Source organism: Schistocerca piceifrons, chromosome 2, assembly GCF_021461385.2.
Source record: "Schistocerca piceifrons isolate TAMUIC-IGC-003096 chromosome 2, iqSchPice1.1, whole genome shotgun sequence".
NCBI classification, from domain to species: domain Eukaryota; kingdom Metazoa; phylum Arthropoda; class Insecta; order Orthoptera; family Acrididae; genus Schistocerca; species Schistocerca piceifrons.
In genome coordinates, this window is record NC_060139.1 from 1,098,486,115 (window position 1) to 1,098,501,106 (window position 14,992).

Sequence of the window (14,992 nt, forward strand, 5' to 3'; positions counted from 1 at the left end):
CATCATAACTTACTGAATGAGGAGATTGCTGGGACATCAAACCCACATCCACCATGGAGCTGTGGTTTGAGTCCTCATCAGATTCCTTTTTTATATTTTAAATGTCTATTGCCTATCGAGTGAAGTGGTGCAGTATTCGGCACACTGGACTCACATTCGGGAGGATGACATTTCAAACTGGCATCCTGATTTAGATTTTCTGTGATTTCCCTAGATTTGTTGAGGCAAATGCTGGGATGGTTCCTTTGAAAGGGAATGGCTGATTTCTTTCCCTATCCTTCCCTCATCTAATGGGATCGATCCATTAAACTGTATACATGTGTCTACTAACTACGCAGTGCATACCATAACTGGTCCTCTCAAGTTCATGTAGGACAGCTTCCTCATGGAGTGGTGCGTATGCTGCATTGTACCCTCAAAGGCACCACCTCGATAAGAATGTTTTTTGTCACCTTGGCAATGCCTTTGGAAATCTGGTAATCTTTGTCCACAAGTAATGGACAGAGGTTGTCCTAGGACTAGACATTCTCCATAAACAGATGGCATGGTTCTGGAAACTATTCACCAGTCACCTTGCCAAATTATCCATGATTTTGCAAGGCAATTCCAGATATCTCAAAGATTGCTTGTTAAGTGTTACTCAATAAAGGACTGATCTGTATCGTTATATACTAACTCAACACCAGTGGCCAGAGGATCGAATCAATAAGTACCATTTTATGAATGACTTTTGCGCTACTTGGAAGAAAACAAACATTTCTTAAGTAATGTGATGTGGACTGGAATTTTCATCCTATGCAACAGCCATTATTGGTCAGAATAACACAACCCACATATAACTCATAAAAATGACTTTTAGGCAAACTTTGGAGTAAACCTGTGGGCTGGAATAATGGGAAGAGTGCTTTTGGGCATTGCTGGACAAGTTGAATGCACCCTGTTATCATATGTTTATTTGCAGTTCTTTGCCTGACTTATTTGAAAATGTTCCACGTGATGTTCAGTGACAGCTATGGTTTCAGCATGATGGTGCACCATCACACTTCAGAATTTATGAGTGTGACCATTTAAATGAAGCATTTCCTGGTAAATGGATTGGTCATGAAGGTCCAATGTTCTAGCCTCCATGTTCCTCAGACCTTAATGCAATATCTTTTTGTTTAAGGAGGCACTTAAAGGATCAAATTTATAGTACTCCACTTACGATGTACATGACCTAATAACTCACTTGCATGCTGCTTTGGCAATTGTGGAAGCAGGTGTTTTGCCCAGGGCCCAGCAAAGTATGATCCGCTGAGTGGAAAAGTGTTTGCAAATGCAAGGTGGTTGCTTTGAACGTCTTCTCTAAAGTGAACGTTGCTTTTATGTTGAATAGTGGCATATGTGAGTGGGAAAATAGTGGAAACTGATTAATAGTTGCTGCTTGAATAATTGAAAAAATATGAGTGGAAAGAATAGTTGAAAGAAATTGGAAGGCAATTTGTATATCTGTACCCATACCCTGGTTGAACTTTAACTCGTACCAATATCGACAGACCTTTAATGTCAATACATTTAAGATCAATATTCATAATTTGAGTTATGTACTTCTTCACATTAATTTCATTGTTCATAGTCCTGATTACGGCAATTCCGATGCAGGATTGCTCCTCCACTGTGCTTGCAAATTCCTCTTGTCTGCTTCAAACCTCCTGATGCAGGATCTCAGTGCTGGCCAAACGATGAACAGATAGGTGTAGTTGTCATGAAGGTACAGATAAACTTTTCTTTCCGAATAACTTTGTATAACACTTGTTAATGTACAGTTGAAATGCACATTTTAAAACAATACTGGTACAACAGATCTAATCATACCTCTGCCTGCTACCACTTTTAGAAATAAACAGTTGCAGATACAGGAATTAATAAATTAGAGAGCATATTTCTTCCTCCTTTTTTTCATTCCGATGTATCAGTACATTATTCTTCCCACAAAACAACTTGTTAATTTATCTTTGTCATGATCTGTAAGTCATTCAGCTTACATGTATCAAAAGGGAAGAACAAAAAAAAAAAGAGAAAAAAATATATGTTTCATCAGAATGTGTTTGCACCAGCTCTGTGAACATAAGCATGGACATGAAATGTACAGAATTGAAATTTTGGTATAGTATAATATACAAGCTAGTGTAACTTACCTATTGTGTTTTTTGTACATCCTTGGATACAGATAATGTTACAGTATCCACTGTTATTTTCTGTTGTCTTTATTTGTGTCATGGATGAAACAATGTGATCGTTTATATCTGTAAGAAGTGCATGTTATGTCTGCATGTTTTAAGTCAAGGTAAGAAAGAAATCTACAAGATACCACATTGTGGAGGTGTAATTTGGATGCAATTTCCTGCTTTAATTGGAAGTGTAGGGTGAGGAGTGGCTCTTGAACATCGGCAAGTCTGCATATCCATTCCCCAGGTGGTGTTGCCTTGTCTCACTAAGCTAACGGGACAGCTCTGGCACAGCACAAAGTTCTTACTACCTGTTCTGGGCCATACCACATGCAATTAGAGCATTGCCAGAACATCATTTTTTACACTAGATTTCTATTAAACCTATTGGCAGGACTAGGTTTTGCTACATGCACTTTTGTCTTGGATGAGGAGTCACATACCAGCTTCCAAGTGCCTCATTTTTTATTCACCCTGCGTTTCTGGAAAAATTCAGATGCACTAATGACACTGAAGGGAAGTTGATTTTACTAACTGAGTCTAAGAGGATTGCTAATAAACATGATAGCCTCCAGTTATGCCAAAAGTTATAGATATGTATCCACAAAGTAAGTTTTGGGAAAATACTGGCCATCTGCCAATTTTGCCACTAGTTCTTCATTCTGAAGAGTTGCAAATGAATTGATGACAAATTAAGCATTTACAGTTCACTTGACATCACTACAAACACATAGTTCATCATTTGGTTATGTAATTATTATCAAAATCATAGTGTACTGACTGTATCATACAAGTATTAAAGGCCCTTGTCTTTACCTGTGTTCGCATGTGCCAATCTGTATGCTTCTGGGAAGGGGATTTTGGTAATTATGTATGGTCCGGTGCATAGTAATTGCTATTTACAGTTAAGTTTTCCAGTTTTTGCGGATTTGGGATGTTTTATAAGTAACACCTTTGGTCCTATGTAAAATTGTGTTGTACATTTCAGGTATCTGTCGTAAATTCCTTTCCTATATTTAGCTCAGGTTTCAAGGTTGATTACTACTTGTCGTATTTTATCATCCAGTGATAATTCCAGTATCGCTATCTTAGTAGATTCATCTACTTGTTTGCAATTGAACATAAGCTTATTTGGTGTAAATCCAGTTGATGTATGGGGAAGGTTATTAACAACTTGTAAGAAAGGAGTGACATATTCAATCCACTTGGTATGCTTATGAGTTATACAGGTCCTCACAAACCTGGTGAATTTCTTAAACACCCTTTCTGTGGGGGAAACTTGGGGATGACAATTTGATAGTAAATGATTTGGTTGGAATCTACAAACTCTTTCCATTTGCATCCCACAAAATACGAGATATTATCTGTTAACGTAACTTATGGGTTTCCTACTCTTGCAAAATAATCCTCTTTAATTCATCTTATAATTGAATTGGCTGTAACTCTCTGTATAGCATACAGTGAAAATATCATACAGACCTACTATATATTTTACTCCCTCTTTACCTCTGGGATAGGGTCCAGCCGTATCTAATGACAGCTTTTCTTGAGGTTTCTTAGCCACAATGGGATGTAATTCTATCTGTTTGGAAATGTTAGAATGTTTTGCTTTCTGGCAAACAATAGACTTTCTTAACACAAGTTGCACTCTTCGTCTAAGGTGGGGGAAATAGCAATATTTAGCTATTTTATCAGTGCATTTTGCAGTGCCATAATGGCCCCAGGTATTGTGTGTGTATAAGATAAAATCATCCACATATTCCTCTGGCAAACACATGCGTCATTGTTCTAGTTTGGGAGGTTTCCTGTGGAATAGAACACCTTTGTGAATAGTAAAAAACCTTTTTAATTTTCCATCGCCGTTATGTGTAAGTTATACTGTTACCTTGCTCCAGAGTGTGTCTTCCTGCTGTAACTGCTCTATATGTTTACACAAGTGGACATCGTATAGTCTGAGAGTTTTGTCCTCCATCAACACAGCTCTTATTTCACTTTCCTACTCCAAAAGATTGTTGAAGTCCTCTAAGCCTTGTGGTAGTCTGAAAGAACATCAGCTATTACGCTTTGATTTCCTTTTATGTATACAATTTCAAAATTGAATTCTTAAAGATACAGATGCCATCTGGCTATCAGTCGGTGTAGCAACTTACAACTTAACAAAAGTGACAGGGAGTGATGGTCACAGTACACTTTTGTGTGTTTACCCCAAAGGGAGTATTCAAACTTTTTAAATGACCAAATTATGGCCAAACCCTCTAACTCCGTGACTGAATAAAAACGTTCAGCTTCAGGTAAGGTGCGACTGGTGAAGCTAATTACTTTAGGGATGATATTTCCTTCTTCTTCTACCATTTTAAAAAGGTGAGCACCCAAGCCATGAGAAGACGTGTCGGTGCATAAACAAAAATCTTTTTTCATGTCTGGTTGAGATAAAATATTAGCATCGAAATTGGTCTGACATTGCTTGTTCCATACCCAAGGTCTGTTTTTCCACAGAAGAATGAGTAAAGGATCACTGTTCATAAGTTGGTGGAGGATGAATTTCCTGAAAAATGACATTAAGCCTAAGTATTTCTTGTTTTCCGGAAAACGGCATTTCCTAATGGCATAAAGTTTTTTGGGATCTGGCAGTATGCCTTTCAAAGAGATTATGTGTCCTAAAAATTATACCGTTTCTTGTCCAAAATTTGATTTCTTGAGATCTGCTGTTACTCTATATTTGTAAAAATGGCTCAGCACTTGTTCAATTAATCTGAAATGTTCTACCCAAGTGGGTGTAGCGACGGAAAGGTTGTACACGTATACTGTTACCGTAGTCAAAAGTTCGGCCTGTAGCACTCGGTCAAGTGTGAAGATAAATACACCGCACTTACGTTCAATCCAAATCATAATACTAGAAAATTCGAAGCTCCTGCCTCCACATATAAAGACAGTATACTTCAACTTTCTTCATGTAGTTTTGTTTGCCAATATGAATACATGAGATTGATTATAGTAAGAAGTTAGCATTGTGGAATTTCATAAGCTGTTCCTCTACATTATCTGAATGTGTTCAGACTGGTACATAATCTTATTAATGTTATGTGTGTTGAGGACCAAGTGCACCTTGCAATCTGGCTTACACACAGCCAAGATAGGACTACAATAAGGGGAAAATGATGGTTGTATTATGTTCCATTCAAGTATCCTATTAATCTCTTTTCTTACTGCTTCCCTCTTTGTCCATGGTATAGGGTATGAGGTAGAACAAAAAGTTTCATGAGGATACACTTCCATTTTGTATACAAAATCCTTAATAATACATGGTCTTTTTTCAAATACACATACATAAGCAAGTATCAGTTCCCTAAGCTTCGCTTGCTGTTCTTTAGACAAGCACTTTGATTCACTTACCTTTCTGCTTATTGTATCGATTTTTATTTCTTCTGCTGATCACTGTTAGTTACTCTATGTATTGACAAACACAACTATGGGATTTTCCAATTGAACTTCAAGGTTGTGAGTAACTTCAGTTTTACATCTGATCATGCCTTTTACAAATAATTGGTTATTTACAGTGAAATGACATTGCCATTTTCGTATATCAATTTGTACTTGGTATGTCCTAAAGGTATCCATACCAATTAAACACTCAACTATTAATTTCTCTACTATCAAAAATTTGCATTGTACAGAAAACTGTCCTATTATATGGGAATTAAGACTTGTTTTGTGTCTCCTTTCGATTTCTGGCCAGTGGCAGTCTGTACCTTGCAATTTTACACTGACAGTGTAAAGAAGCCTTGTGGCATCAAATTAGTCAAGCACAATGGGCACATTAAGGTCAGATATTTTCTTTAATAGTAACTTGTACCTTGTCCTCTGTCAATTTTTTTTGCATACCCTCATTACCTTGATATAGATCATCTCTCACCTCATTACCATGATTGTATCTGATAAAGCAAGTCTTGATCAAGCTCATGCCCCTACTCCCCTCCGAGATCACAGAATGGGGTCCTACTGACACCAGTTCAAGTTTTCCATTGTCATGATGGCATTGATTTCTAGGTTACGCCAATTACTGTCCTGAGAGGCTCTCGACTGAATTTCTCTTTGCCTCTGCGTGTTATTCGGCATATGTATGTTACTTTCGTGGCCGAATTCTGCTGTCTGTGGGTTATTCGGTCGTCAGTTATTGTTTTGCGCTTGCCAAGCGATCAGCTGATTGTTGCCGGTAGCTTATGTTTGTAAATATTGTACAGGCTGGCCATAAACCACTTGCCCATTTTAATTGTTTTTCCTAAATTTTTGCCCTTTTCTTTTGTATCCACCTTTGTATTTACAGCTTTCTCCATTGTCGTTGTGATTACCATTACCATTACCATAGGTCTGTGTGGGGTAAGTTTGCCATCCATGTGATACTACGAATCTATTGTTTACTTGTTGGTCCGTAAATCTCTGTGTCACAATTGACGTATTAACAGGCTTCTGTTGTACGGGTCTCTCTTCATATATTAACTCTATTGAGTCCAGTACAGATAGAAAGTATTCTTTATCGTGTTCAGAGATAGTAATGAGTTTTTTTCCGAGTGTGAGCAGGAAGATGGCTGTTTAAAATTTTCAGCACATCTACTTGAGATACCAGGTTCATCCAGTATCTGGTTTTGTTCAAATATTTTTCAAAATAGCCAATTAGGCTTCCATACGTGCTGTTGAAGGGAGCGCCAGCCCCAGCCAGCATCGCAGCTTCAGCTATTTCAGTTATTTCTTTTACATCTGCACATAACTTATCTCTCTGTTTTTTGGCAAATTCTGACTCTAAACTTAAATGATCTACTCTTGGACTCAACTTGTGTATTTCTGTAGGTAGGTTTATGCATAAGGCTAGCAGCTCGTTGACTGTGTTCATCACATTTTTTACTGTTGCATTCATTTTTAATTCTGTCTCCTGAATTTGAGAAATGCTTCACTAAGGTTTTGTTTCTCAGCTTCAAATTTTTCCTGTTTATAGTCTATGGATGTTACCTTTTCCGTTAACAAATTTATATTGCGGGACGTGTCGGTAATTATTTCTCGTTTTAGTTGTTTACCGAGCTCTGTGAACTTACCGGATAATTTGTCAGGTAATTCAGTGCATATAGCTTTGCCCGCCTCACTGAACTGTTGACTAACACTGTTCTTGAAATCGTTAAATGCCTGAGTTTCCTGTGCAAACTGTTATGTTATTAGTTGCATGAGCTGTGTCAAAGTGTGTGTCTCTCTAGTATTTGCATTGCTTTTGTGAACTGTTTCCTGTGTTTGTGTTCGTGACGTCTTAAGCAAATAATCAAAGGAATTTTCGCTGTTGTGTGCTTCAGTTTCACTATTTGAAAAAATGTTTTCCATTGAGACCTGAGAAATTGCCTCATCGGGCACCATAAATGTGGCATCATGACTAGTCGTATTACCAGTTTCTTCATTTTTTAATAATGGGATGCCAACCTGGTTGTTTTGGTATTCATCCGCCAGTTCATGAGTTGGCGCATTACCTTCAACTGTTGCCAAGCTCGGATTTCTGCCATCTTGGCATATTGCATTTTGTAATAAATTTTCAACAATGGCCATTTCCTTTGACTCCATTGTGAACAGTGTTTAACAAAATTATGAAAAGAAAAAATTTTAAACATGAAATTTTGTTTGTATTGGTATCTTTCAATTAAAGCTTCTTCATGTGCGTTTTCATTAATGAACCTAAATATTCTCTGATACAGACCTATTGATACTGTCTTACAGAATTTGAAAGCTCAAACAATGGAAAATCCAGGATGGAATGTAACAGTGTAATGGAATGTAATTTGAAAGAATTATTTTGCACCTTAATGTGGACTTTATACAGATTTTCGTCTTTTATAGAGAAATGCACTTTCCTTGAAGTATATTTGGAAGTAAAAGAGACTATCTACTGCGAGAGTGATGGTGCCAATTGCGGCCTTATATGCATACAGTGTAGCAGCGTCCTACCTTAACTGCTGAAATGCATATTCCCGGCATGTCTTGTTTGTAGGCAGTATTCAATTTTTAATTTGCTCCTTCAAGTTGTTAATAGTTCAATCTCATGTACATGTAACAAATGCAACAAAGGCCTCTTTAGTTTTTTGAAATGATAAAATGGATCATTTATTTAAAAAAAAAATCGTTTTCTCAACAATTGAAAGGTCTATTCATACCCCGTTCGGTGCCGTACTTTGAATGGTCGCCATTGAATAATGGGGGGTGGGGGGTGGGGGGGATGTGTAGTGTAATGATAACAAAAGTGTTTTATTTGGCTGTTATATTTTCAGTGTCATCACTTACTTCAGTGTCCTCTCCTTTAAATTAAACCCATCCATTTGTGTTGTATCTGCTTTAGTCTGTTAACGTGAGTTTTCTCCACAATACTATGCAACACTAGTCACTGCAATAACTGTCTTTTAACAGCCACTGCTATATCTCCAATGTCTTTTTTTTCTGTGGTTGAGACATGATCTAACATGAACTGCCATTATTACAAAATTATTCCTCCTTAAAATCCATTGTTACCTGTTATCCAGTACCACACCTCAATAAGGTTACTGGTACATGTGCTACGCAGGTGGTTTCCATTTGGCATCTTCTTTGTGAATTTTCCTGTTTTGTATTGTTTGTCTGATAGAGGAAAGGCAGGTGTTCCTACTCGCCCACACAGGGGCTTCTCACCTACACCTGGGCTGCTCAGATCACTACAGGTGTTTCTTTAGAGATGACATTGCATGTTCTTCAAAGATGCTATGTCTGGAACTGGAGATTTTATAGATGTTATATCTCAATAGCAGTTCCTCAGTAATGGAATTTTGTATTTTAAGTGCAGTTAACACTCATCTTCACCTGGAGCAAAATAGATGTACAAATCTCTATATAAAGATAGGGCAAACATTCATTTATAATTATTGTTATTGCAATGAAAATCGTGTTTTTTAGGTAAGCCTTTAAGGTCCGCTGCTCATAGGGCATAAGATTAAGAAGATTTCTTATGATGCTGAAAGAATTGGAGCCTAGCAGCAGCTACATGACGCTTATGTTCATAATATGATGATGCATTTCTATAGATTTGATTTAAATGCAAAGTTCTAGTTTCTACTAGAGGATATACTTTTTGTAATAACAGGAAGATACTGAATATTATTAGTAAGCATCACAACATTGGAAATATCACATACCTTGTAATGGAGAAGTAGTCACTTTTGATGTTGTTGTTGTTGTTGTGGTCTTCAGTCCTGAGACTGGTTTGATGCAGCTCTCCATGCTACTCTATCCTGTGCAAGCTTCTTCATCTCCCAGTACTTACTGCAACCTACATCCTTCTGAATCTGCTTAGTGTATTCATCTCTTGGTCTCCCTCTACGATTTTTACCCTCCACACTGTCCTCCAATGCTAAATTTGTGATCCCTTGATGCCTCAAAACATGTCCTACCAACCGATCCCTTCTTCTAGTCAAGTTGTGCCACAAACTTCTCTTCTCCCCAATCCTATTCAATACCTCCTCATTAGTTATGTGATCTACCCACCTTATCTTCAGCATTCTTCTGTAGCACCACATTTCGAAAGCTTCTATTCTCTTCTTGTCCAAACTGGTTATCGTCCATGTTTCACTTCCATACATGGCTACACTCCATACAAATACTTTCAGAAACGACTTCCTGACACTCACATCTATACTCGATGTTAACAAATTTCTCTTCTTCAGAAACGATTTCCTTGACATTGCCAGTCTACATTTTATATCCTCTCTACTTCGACCACCATCAGTTATTTTACTCCCTAAATAGCAAAACTCCTTTACTACTTTAAGTGTCTCATTTCCTAATCTAATCCCCTCAGCATCACCCGATTTAATTTGACTACATTCCACCATCCTCGTTTTGCTTTTGTTGATGTTCATCTTATATCCTCCTCTCAAGACACTGTCCATTCCGTTCAACTGCTCTTCCAAGTCCTTTGCTGTCTCTGACAGAATTACAATGTCATCGGCGAACCTCAAAGTTTTTACTTCTTCTCCATGAATTTTAATACCTACTCCGAATTTTTCTTTTGTTTCCTTTATTGCTTGCTCAATATACAGATTGAATAACATCGGGGAGAGGCTACAACCCTGTCTCACTCCTTTCCCAACCACTGCTTCCCTTTCATGCCCCTCGACTCTTATAACTGCCATCTGGTTTCTGTACAAATTGTAAATAGCCTTTCGCTCCCTGTATTTTACCCCTGCCACCTTCAGAATTTGAAAGAGAGTATTCCAGTTAACGTTGTCAAAAGCTTTCTCTAAGTCTACAACTGCTAGAAATGTAGGTTTGCCTTTTCTTAATCTTTCTTCTAAGATAAGTCGTAAGGTTAGTATTGCCTCACGTGTTCCAACATTTCTACGGAATCCAAACTGATCTTCCCCGAGGTCCGCTTCTACCAGTTTTTCCATTCGTCTATAAAGAATTCGCGTTAGTATTTTGCAGCTGTGACTTATTAAACTGATAGTTCGGTAATTTTCACATCTGTCAACACCTGCTTTCTTTGGTATCGGAATTATTATATTCTTCTTGAAGTCTGTGGGTATTTCGCCTGTCTCGTACATCTTGCTCACCAGATGGTAGAGTTTTGTCATGACTGGCTCTCCCAAGGCCATCAGTAGTTCTAATGGAATGTTGTCTACTCCCGGGGCCTTGTTTCGACTCAAGTCTTTCAGTGCTCTGTCAAATTCTTCACGCAGTATCTTATCTCCCATTTCATCTTCATCTACATCCTCTTCCATTTCCATAATATTGTCCTCAAGTACATCGCCCTTGTATAAACCCTCTATATACTCCTTCCACCTTTCTGCCTTCCCTTCTTTGCTTAGAACTGGGTTGCCATCTGAGCTCTTGATATTCATACAAGTTGTTCTCTTCTCTCCAAAGCTCTCTTTAATTTTCCTGTAGGCAATATCTATCTTACCCCTAGTGAGACAAGCCTCTACATCCTTACATTTGTCCTCTAGCCATCCCTGCTTAGCCATTTTGCACTTTCTGTCGATCTCATTTTTGAGACGTTTGTATTCCCTTTTGCCTGCTTCATTTACTGCATTTTTATATTTTCTCCTTTCATCAATTAAAGTCAATATTTCTTCTGTTACCCAAGGATTTCTATTAGCCCTTGTCGTTTTACCTACTTGATCCTCTGCTGCCTTCACTACTTCATCCCTCAGAGCTACCCATTCTTCTTCTACTGTCTTTCTTTCCCCCATTCCTGTCAATTGTTCCCTTATGCTCTCCCTGAAACTCTCTACAACCTCTGGTTCTTTCAGTTTATCCAGGTCCCATCTCCTTAAATTCCCACCTTTTTGCAGTTTCTTCAGTTTCAATCTGCAGTTCATAACCAATAGATTGTGGTCAGAATCCACATCTGCCCCTGGAAATGTCTTACAATTTAAAACCTGGTTCCTAAATCTCTGTCTTACCATTATATAATCTATCTGATACCTATTAGTATCTCCAGGATTCTTCCAGGTATACAACCTTCTTTTTTGATTCTTGATCCAAGTGTTAGCTATGATTAAGTTATGCTCTGTGCAAAATTCTACAAGGCAGCTTCCTCTCTCATTTCTTCCCCCCAATCCATATTCACCTACTATGTTTCCTTCTCTCCCTTTTCCTACTGACGAATTCCAGTCACCCATGACTATTAAATTTTCGTCTCCCTTCACTGCCTGAATAATTTCTTTTATCTCGTCATATATTTCATCAATTTCTTCATCATCTGCAGAGCTAGTTGGCATATAAACTTGTACTACTGTAGTAGGCATGGGCTTTGTGTCTATCTTGGCCACAATAATGCGTTCACTATGCTGTTTGTAGTAGCTAACCCGCACTCCTATTTTTTTATTCATTATTAAACCTACTCCTGCATTACCCCTATTTGATTTTGTATTTAGAACCCTGTAATCACCTGACCAAAAGTCTTGTTCCTCCTGCCACCGAACTTCACTAATTCCCACTATATCTAACTTTAACCTATCCATTTCCCTTTTTAAATTTTCTAACCGACCTGCCCGATTAAGGGATCTGACATTCCACGCTCCGATCTGTAGAATGCCAGTTTTCTTTCTCTCACTTTTGATAGTGACCCAGATCTTCTTGTTCTGAATGTATGTTCATCTGAGTACCAAGCACTTGCAAATTGAATCCTCTGTTTATCACTTTAGAATTGTACCTATGTGCAACTCCAAATAGCTTATACTCACAAAGCACAAAAGACAAATGTTACACAGTGCACTTTTTTATGGAGTTTGACACCATATATTGTATAATTTTGTTCATTGTGTGTGTGTGTGTGTGTGTGTGTGTGTGTGTGTGTGTGTGTGTGTGTGTGTGTGCGCGCGTGGGCGTGCAAAACTTTCATTATGTAAAGTATATCATGGTAATTAGAATCTGGATATTTAAAGAATCCACATACCCCATTATATTTTGTGTATTTACCACCAGTGTAAATAATCAGTTTTGATCTGATGGATGTAATCATTCTTTTGCAATTAAAAAATGTGTTTCCTTCTCAAAAGGGTTTGGCACAAGCAGGAGCATGGGCATGTTTTGATGAATTCAACCGTATAGAACTGGAGGTGTTGTCTGTTGTGGCTCAGCAGATTCACAGCATTCAGATGGCAATTACTCAGAAGGTAGAGCGTTTTATATTTGAAGGATCTGAACTTTCCTTGGATCCAACATGTTCCATTTTTATAACAATGAATCCAGGGTAAGTAACTCTAAGTTGAATGGCTAACTGTAAATAAACATGCCTTGATACATTACATGTTACATTTACAAAATTTACAAATTGTCATCAGCCTTTAAAGGAAATCACAGTTTAACAATGCAGATGCTCTATTTTCAGCATACTGATAGCATCATTGCTGCAATCCATTTGAGTCTTCTGTATGATGCCAAAACTTTGCAGGTATGCAGGACGCCAGGAGCTACCAGACAATCTCAAAGTTTTGTTCCGGACAGTTGCCATGATGGTGCCTGATTATGCTATGATTGGTGAAATCTCATTATATTCCACAGGATTTGTGGATGCCAGAAGGTAATTGATGTGTGACCATATATGAAGATATTCCGGGAATGAAATTTTCACTCTGCAGTTGAGTGCACACTGATGTGAAACTTCGTGGCAGATTAAAACTGTGTGCCAGGCAGAGACTCAGACTTGGGACCTTTGCCTTTCGCAGGAAAGTGCTCTACCCAAGCATAACTCAGAGCCTGTCCCCACAGCTTTAAATCTGCCAGTATGAAGATTTCTTGTTATGAATTTGTTTTAGTGACTGATTATTTGAAACTGGAATTAAAAATGTCATGTATATTTGTTTAAACCCTTAACATTAAACCCTGTGTTATCTCATTTTTATTACTTTGACACAACTTTACAATAGCAAGTATACTCTGGCAACTTAAGAACAGACCTTTGAATTCATTCTCCCAAATAAATTCCATGCTGCTTTCCATGATGTTAATGCCATCCTGTCTGAAGGCCAGCTACACAGTGCTGTTCACATTAAACCTACTAACAAACAACAGTACTTACATTTTGATGGCTGCCATCCAGTCCATGTCAAACATTCCCTCTCATACAGCCTTGGCATTCGAGGCAAACATATTTCTTGAGATTCAGACTCTTTCCAGCAACACACCTCTATTCTCACATCAGGCTTCACAGGTTGTAATTACCTCACCAACCTAGTTCAAAAACATATTTCCTGGGCCTTCTTGTCCAATCCTGGTACTGTTGATCCCTCCAAAAAAGCACTTACAGGTTTGCCACAGGTTTTGAAATCAGGGAATGTCAAACATGTTAGGGAAATATCAGGGAAACTGGGAGAAAAAAACACTGCAAAAATCTCACTTTTGTGTCATTAGATTAAATGGTTTCTTTATTGAGGTGTAATGCATCATCGTTGGTTGGGTGCAGCTGAGTACATGCACCGCTTCCCTACTCCCTCATTTCTAATGCTTCTCCCCTTCCTCCCACTCCCCTCAGGTTGCAGTTAGTGCTGCCACCACTTCTTGCTGCTAGCCTATGTGCTACCGACAAGAGGCAGGGAGGCATGAGGAGCAGTTTGTTTGGATCTGGTTCTCAGAGGATGTAAACGCAGTGGCCAGAGACAGCGGCCATGTGTGCAGGAGTTGTGTCTGAGCGATTGTGTGAATCTGTGTGTGCTCTCAATTTACTGACAAAGACAATGACCAAAAATTTAGTTGTGAGTGTGTGATTGTCTTTTCTGCATGCCTGTCTGCAGCTCAGCGATCATCTGTATGGTGAGTTGCTACCTGTCCTCATCATTATTGATTCTCAGAGTATTTGCACAAATTATCTGTTGCATGAATTGATCACCGTGGTCTAATTTGAACAACGTTCTGTCTGTGACACATGAATAGCTGGTCACACAAGTGGATTACCGTGATGAGCCAAAACCGCAGGCCATTTTTTGTGCATATCTCTAATAGATCGGACCCCCCAATCTGAAGCCCACTGTTTTCCAGTAATGTGCAGCTCCTGCTCGTCGAATTTAGTCTCACCAATCTGCCCGCAGGCCGGGTCTGATTGTGTGTGGCATCGTGTGATGAATTTGCATGGTTTATGCAGGCATCCAAGACTATGATGCTCCTCCGCAGGCCAGAGACTACGAGCAATTGATTTCAAAAGGTGCAACTGTCTCACTGCAAGTGCATTGTACAGTTTGGTGTTTTGTAGACATGTTATTTGTTCTAGTACATTCTGACACTTCAAA

At 38.4% G+C, this 14,992-nt stretch overlaps 1 protein-coding gene across 1 annotated transcript in view; it reads left to right on the top strand.

Annotated features, from left to right (window-relative positions):
• The window catches only part of LOC124776158 (dynein axonemal heavy chain 3), a 1,197,897-nt gene that overhangs the window by 424,139 nt on the left and 758,766 nt on the right, over nucleotides 1–14,992 (top strand). The window contains exons 24-25 of the mRNA XM_047250998.1: nucleotides 12,767–12,960; nucleotides 13,162–13,290. Coding sequence (XP_047106954.1) covers nucleotides 12,767–12,960; nucleotides 13,162–13,290 — 323 coding nt within the window. The remainder of the gene's footprint in view (nucleotides 1–12,766; nucleotides 12,961–13,161; nucleotides 13,291–14,992) is intronic.